Source organism: Pocillopora damicornis, chromosome 9, assembly GCF_964200805.1.
Source record: "Pocillopora damicornis chromosome 9, jaPocDami1.2, whole genome shotgun sequence".
In the NCBI taxonomy this organism is placed as follows: Eukaryota; Metazoa; Cnidaria; class Anthozoa; order Scleractinia; family Pocilloporidae; genus Pocillopora; species Pocillopora damicornis.
The window spans coordinates 11,613,063-11,624,793 of NC_142678.1; the positions used below are offsets into that span (position 1 = coordinate 11,613,063).

At 39.6% G+C, this 11,731-nt stretch overlaps 1 protein-coding gene across 1 annotated transcript; it reads left to right on the top strand.

The window, feature by feature from the left end:
- Positions 1-7,038: 7,038 nt before the first annotated feature.
- LOC149040108 (uncharacterized) lies at positions 7,039-11,381 on the top strand. The gene is made up of 3 exons (XM_089181521.1): positions 7,039-7,045; positions 7,263-10,362; positions 10,665-11,381. The coding sequence occupies exons 1-3, from the start codon at positions 7,039-7,041 to the stop codon at positions 10,711-10,713; spliced, it is 3,156 nt and encodes a 1,051-aa protein (XP_089037647.1). The 3' UTR covers positions 10,714-11,381.
- Positions 11,382-11,731: the final 350 nt, after the last annotated feature.

An 11,731-nucleotide genomic window follows, 5' to 3' on the forward strand; every position in this document is an offset into this window, starting at 1 on the left:
GGAATAAGGTGAACGCACGCTCACGGTACACTAGCACGCTAAAACAAAAGAAGGAACTTTGAACACGTTAGCTTCGTGTAAGTTACTTGTCTCATTAACTTTGCAGCCATTGTCTTGCCTCGTACGGTAGAAACAAAGGAACGTGTTAAGATCTTTCTCGCAACTTTGCACAATACAACACGGTGACCGTGCCAATTTTATAACACACCTCTTAGCTCGTAAGATGCCAAGATCGGTGTACAGCAAATCATACGCGGCTTTTTATCGGAAAGCTTCGTTTTGCGCCGGCTAACTTGCGGTCAGTTATTTATTTTAATGCCGGTTTGCATAGAGTGACTAACAGCGACCGCGTAGGGGACATGGAGCCAGATATATGTTGCTAAAGTATTCACAAAGATTCAGTACTGGGCTCATTAACTTCGTGAAGCGATAAGGATTTAAATTTTACAAGGTTAGAGTTAAGTTTTAAAAAAAGTAATTCATGTGTTCCAACTGAGTTCCTCTGGACCCTGTGAAACACTTCGTGCTCATTGAATTCCTTGTGAAAATCCTGAGGGAAAGAGCCGTGATTTGAATTGAATGTTTCCTTTTTTATTACAACTTTCAGACAGGACAGAAGATCCTCTTCATTTTCGCTTACATTCTGTAAGTAATATACTTCACAAACACCGTTCTCACTATAATTTATTAAGAAGCTGACAAACACAAGTAACAAAGTAAGCTGGGTTTTACAAGATAAGCTAGCGTGTTAAGAAACAATGGAACTTAGCGTGTTAAAAAAAAAAAAAAAAAAAAAATAGCGTGTCATAGAAAGTAAGCTCTACCGTGTTAGCCAGATATGAACAATGGCTACAACATGCTTTCCAAAATCAATTGTTTTTTATGCGTATATCTGCGCGATAAGTGTGTCATGCCGTTAGCGCGCGTGCGAGCGTGTTATAACGTGCCGTGTGAGTGCGTTCACCTAATTCCCTGACACCCCGTGGAGGGTCACATCTACGTACCGGTAATAGGACTGAGAAGAGTCTGTAATCATACCATCGATGACAAAGTCGGACGACTGCGCAGCGGGAGTCCGATTTGTTTATTGCGAGTATGATTACAGACTGAACTGGACGACACAAAGTCTTATTACCATCAATCATAAAAATTACAATTTCCGATAAAAAAAGGACATCCATGGATAAAAACTGTAGAAAATGATGGTTTTGACGATTATACTATTAATTTTTTTAAAAAGCAAATTTACATACTCTGCTGCTGATGTCATAGGACAATCGCGGTGTAAGATTTCGTGGTTTTCCAATGGTCGTAATTTGCATTACCAATTAACTTGACCTCTTCTTGTTAAAGCGTCAAAGTCGTGCGTGAGAAGATAAGTCAGCGTATGACGCTGAAAGTTCAGGAAGAAAGGTAGTGTATTTTCTGTAAGGAACAGAACGTTACTCAACTGATTTCCTATGATTTTCCATCTTCCATAATCTTGTCTATAATATTTTTTTTTGGTTTTTTTTAGTTGTGTCTTGTCCTGTGACTATTAAGTGGCGATCTCTGTAAGAGCGGTCCAGGGCGTTTCGCATCGGAAAAAGGTTTTCCCTCAAACTTTGCCCAATAAACTATCTATGGTAACAAGTATATAAAACCACATTAGTTTTCGGAAATACGTTAAAATAAAACTTTTAGAGCTCTCAAAAGTAAAAGCTGCAAAAGGCCCTTTTTTGACCCCTTGCGACATCGAAAATTTCAAAAGTTAAAAAGCCCGGTCCTCGTATCACACCGCATGCAGCAAAAAATATTTTTTACCCTTAAACTGTGTGATATATAAGGTGTATAAAATGCATTTCAATTTTGATATTCGTTCATTCAGAGGCTCGTCATAATTTATTTAAAAACACTCGTTGGATAGCTTCTGAAATTGGTCAAAAGAACTCTTTCTTTCTTGGTTGATATTGCTCAAGTCCAGACCAGACCATTAAAAACTCCGCTTTATTTCTGCTAATAAGATGTTTGGCTGCAGAAAAATATAAAAACATCGTGCACTTATTGATTTTCTTCGCATAGGTGACTTTAAACTTTTAGCGGTATTGCTAGAGTGACAGCCGATTATGCAAATTAGTTCATTGAGCAAACTCCGACAGTTTTCTATGAGTAGCTCTATAAATCTTTGATTTTAAGTAGAAAATATAGTAGGACAGAGCTTTAATACCATTAATAATTTAAACATTTTAAAAGGCCAAAATTTGAAAATTTGACAAATTTTATTATCTCGTGACGAAAGACGTCAACAACAACGTATTGAATATCATAATTTGATCAGCGCTCGCGAACTCGCTTTTAAAAATTTGGCTTCTGTTATTTCATATTTGAGTTCTGATAGCTTACGCTACTCAAACCTGTATGAATATTTCAAAACTAAACTACAGGATTCTATTTGGTGTAACCGGCGATAACAGCACACACTGAAATACACCGTGACCAGTGACAGTGTCACGTAATTCCATCGTGTAATTGTGCTGAATACTTCTCACGTCACAATAAAGCAGTGATTGCTCGGATTTCTAATTGAAAGGAAAAAATGATATTTGGTCGTCACACCTGTCTGCATAACAGTCTCTGTTCGTAAGTTTGAAGAATTCTTGTGAAAAGGATATCGCATTCGCATAACGGTGGACCTCATAACTAGATTGCATAACAACTGCACTCCGAAATCATTTCCTCCAGTTTTGCAAGAGGTGCTGCATTTGTATCTTGCATTTTGAATGCGAGCTCAAAATGTTTGCACATGTCTCTTAGCATCTTGAATTTGAGGCTAGGCAACCTTGCTTCTCTTGCCAACGAGCACACATCATAGATATAAAACATGATTGGATGTTTCAGTCCTATCTCATCCATCACTGTGTTCCTCGCCTCTCTCAAACACTTTTCATCTACATCAGACGCGGATGCCTCTATCAAGTGGTCGTCTGCGTCAGTGGCATCATCCGATTCTTGTTGTATTTTAGATCGCTGTTTAAGGCACAATCTCGCGAAGAAACCCTGAATATGTATGTTGGATAACCACTCTATTCTATCGAACATTCTCTCTCCATCTATTGTGCAAGTAGTTCGCATATCCTTTGCTACTTTTACTGGGTTTTGGTTTCTGCCAGTGTCTCATCCGATATTAAATTTCTGTGTCAAGTACTGCCTGACCTTTTGCGAAAGCCGTTCACTTGCACCTCTCTTATGAAAAGCCCATCCCATGGGAAGCTTTGAAGTACTTGTCAAGGGTTCTGTGGCCACTGCAACCATTTCAGTTCACCCTATAATGACAATGACTGAAAGTGATGAACCCACTACCTCTTCACTGAGTCATAAAGACTTTAAATCATGCTCGCAGGCACAGGACTTACATGATGAACTAGCTAATTCATATGGAGGTCAAGATCGGCCTAGGTCTTAAAATCTTCATCGCAACCAGGTTCAGGGCATTGATAGGAACTACCGTCGTTACCATCATTGCTTTCTCCTGCTGATGCAGTTCGTCGAGCAGTAGTGGGGAAAAATGGAATCTCCTCCACTAGATCCGTCTTTTTTCTGTGGAAAAATTGCAATTTTAATTTTACTGAATAAACTTTCCAGGCCCAACATTAAACGCTCTTCAAACGCGCAGGCCCTCTTGTGTAAACTCAAAGTTGTGTAAGTTGCTGAAATTGGAAATCTTGTTAATTTATACGGTTGAGTTCTGTTCCTGGACTATGCACACTGATGCTGTCGTTCTCCTGACTGGTCTCTCTTTCAATGCGGTATGTATGTTTTTGGCAGAAACAACATTATGGCTTTCGTTGCAGTATCTCCTGATTGACGCTTTTAACGGACACAGACTCCTGTCACACATATTTTTTCCAACCTGTGGCTTAGAATCGGATCGTACCTCACGAGTTCGACTCCCTGGCGATATCCGAGCTCTCGTACAGATAATACCAGCTTACTGTTGTGATAGCAACCTGCTTCATCCGATCTTATAAAGGCCTTTATTATTCCTGAATTTCGTAACTTTATGGTGACAAAGAGATTTTCTAGGACTGACAGCACTGAAAACCAGTCTTGTTTACAGCTGTTAAGAAGGTGTACGTATCAGGTTACTTCCAGGCTTTCCTCCTGTCTTACAACAACGCTACTCACATGCCAATTGATTTCCCTCTTGGCAAACCATTCTGCTTGCTTTTCCTGGACTTCATTATCCAGTCAACTATTACAAATGCTTCATCTCCCTTCAAAGCATCGACAATTTGCCGCTTGTACTGATCCTGGTCTTCTGTTCTCAGGATATGCCCTCTCCATTCAAAGATCTTAGCAGCAGCATTTTTTGCTTCATACAGATAGTCTTCCGCTTGAAACTTACCCAATTGCATTGTGTACTCAGAAATAGCGCCTTTTACTTCTTCAAGAACACACTTCAGCTTCTCACGATCCTCACACTTCACGTTGTGACTGTGACTGCATACTTTCTGAAAGTCAGTGTCACCAGCATCGCTCAGTGCAAAGACCCTACAGTGATCGGCACATTTGCTATCGTCTTCTTCGCAGTGATTACGGAATGTAGACTTCAAATACAACTTGCTCTCCTGAAGCCTCTTCCGAACTTCTTTACACCAATCCTTTTCTGCTCCCACGCGTTCCAATTCGTCCATAATTTGGAGAAAATCCTTGAAACCATCCGCTCCCTCAGCTGCGGTATTGTCTTAACCCCTAAAGAACGCCATACATCTTAGAAATGGCCTTTGACATTTGCAAATTGACAGAATACCGGCTCTTTACCCCTTTCGAATCGCTACCAGGATGTGTCGGATACTGGCACATTGAACTTTGGCGCCAGAACTTCCCATAAGTGTGCCTATGCTTTGCGCAGACCCACATTTTGCCATAACTGAGTCTCCTACATCGAACAGGCCAGCCCTTGCAAAAATAAGCTCTCCTTCTGTGACACTCTCTTTTGACAAATGGATTAAGCAGAGATGACTCTCTATTGAGTCAGTACTCTGAGGAAAGTTAAACAAACCGGAAACTCCTCGTGAGTCTCCGAACGAAGTTTCGGAGGAACGCGACTGAAAACAAGACTTCTTGTTGCGAATACCGCTTCAAGAATTTAGTGTTATTAATCAAAAGCAAACCAAGAATGACAGCTAATCAAATTACGCGCTTTACAACATAAATATAGCTAATTTTTGGAAAAATGAGGTGACAAGTAACGTAATAATTTATATCCTCAAAAATCGCGGGGTCCTTTTCCACAATAACTCCCCAGAGTTCTGAATAGAAACTTTCATAAAGACTGGTGTGCAGACAAAATTTCACTTATTCCTGCCGACTAGAATTCTGATCCAAAAGGCGATGTTATCGCCGCTTTATAACGAAGAGAGAAGCAATTCAGGATAATTTCACAATTTAATTACGTGACAGTGGTCACAGTGTATTTCCGTGTGTGCTGTTGTCGCCGGTTACACTAAATAGAATCTTGTAGTTTGGTTTTGAAATGTTCATACAGGTTTGAGTAGCGTAAGCTATCAGAACTCAAATATGAAATAACAGAAGCCAAATTTTTAAAAAAGAGTTTGCGAGCGCTAATCAGATTATGATATTCAATACGTTGTTGTTGACGTCTTTCGTCACGAGATAATGAAATTTGCCAAATTTTCAAATTTTCAAATTTTGGCCTTTTAAAATGTTTAAAGTATTAATCGGTGTGGTATTAAAGCTCTGTCCTACTATATTTTCTACTTAAAATCGAAGATTTATTGAGCTACTCATAGAAAACTGTCGGAGTTTGCTCATTGAACTAATTTGCATAATCGGCTGTCACTCTAGCAATACCGCTAAAAGTTTAAAGTCACCTCTGTGAAGAAAATCAATAAGTGCAAGATATTTTTATATTTTTCTGCAGCCAAACATCTTATTGGCAGAAATCAAGCGGAGTTTTTAATGGTCTGGTCTGGACTTGAGCAATATCAACCAAGAAAGAAAGAGTACTTTTGACCAATTTCAGAAGCTATCCAACAAATGTTTTTAAATAAGTTATGACGAGCCTCTGAATAAACGAATATCAAAATTGAAATGCATTTTATACACCTTATATATCACAAAGTTTAAGGGTACAAAATATTTTTTGCTGCATGCGGTGTGGTACGAGGACCGGGCTTTTTAACTTTTGAAATTTTCGATGTCGCAAGAGGTTAAAAAAAAGCCTTTCGCAGCTTTTACTTTTGAGAGCTCTAAAAATTTTATTTTAACGTATTTCCAAAACCTAATGTGGTTTTATTTACTTGTTACCATAGATAGTTCATTGGGCAAAGTTTGAGGGAAAACCTTTTTTCGATGCGAAACGCCCTGGACCGCTCTTACAGAGATCGCCTCTAAAGTCATGTTATGTTGTGCAAAAAATCGCCACCGGATGAAATGATTTCGCAACAAAGCTTGAGTTCGTCAAACCTCTGAGGCCTCAAAATTTTTTCAAATATTCCATGTCATATTGTGGAATGTCAAGAAATCTTCCAGAGAGTTGTTGTAAAAGGTTATCTGTCTTGTTAGCCTAAGAATTGAAACGCTTAAAACTTGAAGCATGTAGCTTGATTCCAAGACGCTTTATTGTAAATAAGTTCTGACGGCCGGTAAAAATGCAGATAGAAAACGAAGCATTACATTTATACGGCAAAACACTCTTTACTGGTTTCTTTGTGGAATACTAGCAACACAACATCATTGATTCCTCAAGATTATCAAATGCACTAATGGAGGGCTAACGCTCGAAACGTCAGCTTCAGAAACTCATTACGATGGCCAATTTACATTGTCAACTCAATTGGTAAAGCCAAATAGTTTTGTAATACCCCACCAAAGTTTATTTCAGAACCTATCCCGTTGATTAATGTTGTTTATAAAAACTATGCATAAGAAAAGTTCTCATTGCAAAAGTTAAGATAAATGCTGTCAGTTTTGTTTATCTTTGCCCCGAGACTTTAAAGTCATGTAATGTTCTGCAAAAATCACAACTTGAGTAAAATGAAAGGTGACAAACTTATTTATCTTCACTTATTTTTTTGTTTTATGGGGATATTGTGACTTCTAACACTTTCAGCTTGTTACAAATAGTTTCTGGGTGTAATCGACCCAGCCCGTTTTTGTAACTTAACATGTGTGTTCCTGCTTGTAGTGACTCGTTATTAATCCAGGTTATCGACTCATTTAGTATTGTGTTACTAAAAATGATGTTTCCCTGATTACAGGAGAGGATGGCAATGGAAACCTAACAGCAGAAGCCATAACACCTTTCATGAGTATCGCCTTATTTGTTGCCCTGTTCTTGCTCAACTCAGATCGCATTCAGAAAGCCATTGAGATATGCAGCGAATGTTTGATTTTACTAAATAGCACCGATCAAAACAGCAAAGACCAATTTGATTCAGTACTGCTACAATTTTACAGCGACATCTATACCGTTCTTTTCAGCGCTTATCGTCATATCTCTGACGACATAAGTGCGGAAAGATACGGGAGGAAACTGTTTGACTTATACAGCGAGTCTGGAATTATGCTTTATAAACTTGGTGAAAACCTAAAAGCGAAGGAATATGTTGGGAGGGCCCTTGCCATTACAACAGAAATTGGCGACAGAAGGGGAGAAGCATCCTGTTACGGAAACCTAGGTACTGTGTTTAAGTCGCTTGGCCAATACAACAAGGCTAAAGAGTATCTCCAAAAAGCGCTTGTCATCACAACTGAAATTGGCGACAGAAAAGGGGAAGCATCATGTTATGGAAACCTAGGTACTGTGTTTAAGTCCCTTGGCCAATACAACAAGGCTAAAGAGTATCTCCAAAAAGCGATTGTCATCAAAACTGAAATTGGCAACAGAAAAGGGGAAGCATCATATTATGGAATACTAGGTATTGTGTTTTATTCGCTTAGCCAATACGACAAGGCTAAAGAGTATCTCCAAAAAGCGCTTGTCATCACAACTGAAATTGGCGACAGAGATGGGGAGGCAACTAACTACGGAAACCTAGGTACTGTGTTTCAGTCGCTTGGCCAATACGACAAGGCTAAAGAGTATTACCAAAAAGCGCTTGTCATCAAAACTGAAATTGGCGACAGACAAGGGGAAGCATCATGTTATGGAAACCTAGGTACTGTGTTTTATTCGCATGGCCAATACGAAAAGGCTAAAGAGTATTACCAAAAAGCGCTTGTCATCAGAACTGAAATTGGCGACAGAGATGGGGAGGCAACTGACTACGGAAACCTAGGTAATGTGTTTCAGTCGCTTGGCCAATACGACAAGGCTAAAGAGTATCACCAAAAAGCGCTTGTCATCACAACTGAAATTGGCGACAGAAAAGGGGAAGGATCATGTTATGGAAACCTAGGTACTGTGTTTGTGTCGCTTGGCCAATACGAAAAGGCTAGAGAGTATCACCAAAAAGCGCTTGTCATCACAACTGAAATTGGCGACAGACAAGGGGAGGCAACTGACTACGGAAACCTAGGTATTGTGTTTCAGTCGCTTGGCCAATACGACAAGGCTAAAGAGTATCACCAAAAAGCGCTTGTCATCACAACTGAAATTGGCGACAGAAAAGGGGAAGCATCATGTTATGGAGACCTAGGTACTGTGTTTCATTCGCTTGGCCAATACAACAAGGCTAAAGAGTATCACCAAAAAGCGCTTGTCATCACAACTGAAATTGGTGACAGAAAAGGGGAAGCATCATGTTATGGAAACCTAGTTGCTGCGTCTAGAACTGTTGGTGATTATGAAGCTTCGGAAGTATGTTTGGAGAAAGCTTTATTCATATCCAGAGATATTGGAGATGGAAGAACAGAGTTCGAAATCCTTCGAGGCTACGCCATTTTGTATTTATTTCAAAATAAAATCAAAGACTCTCTGTCGTGTCTTCATCTGTGCATTGAAAAGTATGAGGAGCTGAGATATTTTTTGGGCACCAATAATGAGTTCAAAACATCATTGCTGGAGCACTCAGGAATATTTCCCTACAAGCTGCTTTGTACTTTGCTCTGTGACACCGGAAATGCTAGGGATGCTCTCTATGTTGAGGAGTTGGGTCGAGCTAGAGGCCTATCAGACTTAATGGCAGAGAAGTACTCGGTTGAAACGCACATCTTTGCTAATCCACAATCTTGGTTTGGCATTGAGAACATTTTAAGAAAGAAAAATAACTGTACTTGTCTGTACATTTCTTATGTTCAGAATCTTCTGCATTTGTGGATCTTGAAAACAAGTGGAGTCCTTCACCATAGAAGAATATCAGTAGAAGACAATCTAGTTCAGACTGGGTTGCCCAAAGATTTGTCTTTGAGTCAATTTTTGGATGATGATTTCCGGGGTCTTGGTATTTTGCCTACTAAAGATTGTGAAGATCGATCTTTAAATACGATTAACGTGCAACCTCTCTCCCCCGCACAAAAGAGCTCAGGAAGATTGCGACTCGTCGAGGAGGACGAGTACAAGGAAGTCATTTCAAGTCTACCTTTGTGTTACAAAATTTTTATTGCTCCCGTTTATGATTTGCTGGAGGGGCCTGAAGTCATCATCGTTCCTGACCGCAGTTTGTACAAAGTTCCATTTGCTGCACTGAGTGAAAAGGAGGGAGCCGAATACCTCTCGGAGACTCATAAGATCCGTGTCATTCCTTCTTTGACAACACTCAAGATTATTCAAGATAGTCCAGAGGGCTATCACAGTAACACTGGTGCCTTGATAATAGGAAATCCCAAGGTTCCTTGGCAGCCGTCATTGCCATGTGCAAGAAGGGAAGCGGAGATGGTTGGACGACTGATGCGTGTTCCGCCTCTGGTAGATGAGAAAGCAACGAAGCAGGCGGTGCTTGAGCGGATAGGTTCAGTGAGCCTGATACATTTTGCTGCCCATGGCAACGCCCAAAGAGGAGAAATTGCCCTCTCCCCCATTCCTATTCCCAACAGTCAAAATGCTATCCCACAGCAGGAAGCTTACATGTTGACGATGGCTGATGTCTCACGAGTGAAAGTTAGAGCTAAACTGGTGGTACTTAGCTGCTGTCACAGTGGAAGAGGTGAGATAACAGCCGAGGGAGTGATAGGAATTGCCCGTGCGTTCTTAGCATCTGGTGCTCGCTCGGTGTTAGCTGCGCTGTGGGCCATTCCAGACTTAGCAACGGAGCAGCTGATGAATCGGTTCTACAAACACCTTGTTGAAGGAGAAAGTGCCAGTGAATCCCTTCATCAGGCCATGAAGTGGATGAGAAAAAACGGCTCGAACAAAATGTCTGATTGGGCTTCGTTTACGCTGATTGGAGATGATGTGAGGCTCGAGTTTTACAAGCAGAGGTAAGACTCGGTCAGAACAGGTATTTCATAAATGAAAGTTAAATTAGATGTGAAGGTGGCTTTGTCTTACTGGTCGCTGACTGTCGGCGGGAATCCTTTGTCACCATGAATACAAAAGCTACTTTTATACCATTTTTTTGGTTTCTTTCAAATAGTAACAATTGATTCTCCCAATTAGATGTAAAATATATAATCTCGAAAGCGCCTTTCTGCCAATCAGATACAAGTACACATTTGCCTACATATTACACCTGGTATAACTGTTTATTTATAATTGTTTTTCTTCTTTACGTTTGTTGTAGGAAAGAGAATGAGAATACCTCGAAGGAAACAGAACTTAGAGACTTTTAATGGATGAACAAATAGAACGAGTAAAGAAAATACTCTATCCGTTTTTTGATTGTGTAATTAAAGAATGGGCAATCGTCAATTAAGCATATTAATTATAATTTTTTTTTGCGTTTTCTTTTCCGATCTTCTCAGAAGGAGGTATTGGTAACGTATTCGAGAGAGATTTTATTCTGCGCAAAAATGATCTTATCCGGCCGATTTAAGTAGCACGAAACGTTATTGACGAAGGACTCTTAAGTAAAGTGAAATCAGGAAAGTTGAAACAATAGTTTAAGCATCAAAAATGAGCCAGTTGTCTTAAAGGATTTTCTCTCAATACCTTTAATATTTTTGTTATAGGTTCGTTCATAGAATCCTTAATTTTTGCCAAAAGTCTTAAAAGAAACCTTTCCTTATGTTCATTTCCAGTACCACTTCTTAGTGCTTAAAAGACTGAAAAATACATGGATTTCTAAATAAGACCATGGAAAAAGCTATCAAAGTCAAGAATTGTATTACTATAAAGTGGAAAAGTTACGGCAGCAATATTTTGAAACTGGTTCAATAAGTCACTTACGCATCGTAATGTTTGATACGTTGTAATGTTTTCGTGGTGATTTAATCGTTTTCAAGTCAGGTTATTGTCAGAAAGTTGGCTTGGGAATAAAAATATTCTTGTTTTTACCACACTTTTATACACTCCTCTTTTTTGGGAAACTTTCCTATGGGATTATGCAGTAATGTCACGTTTTCTTGATATGGTGTCCTTCTCGTCTCCTTCTTTAGCTATTTCTAAGGGCATTTAACATCACACTATATTCCTAACGTTAATATACCTGAGCTATGAGTATCAGTGCATGAGGAGTTCTCATTCCTAGCCCAACCTACTCGTCCCAAACCCCTTCCCTCCTCCACTTCGCTCTGCTTAAAAAAGGAAATTAAAGAGATGGATTCTGGCCGGATTTGTTCGGAAACCTTTCTGTGAGTTATGTTTCTTATGAATCAAGAACATCGATCATTCGTACCCCAACCTACTTGC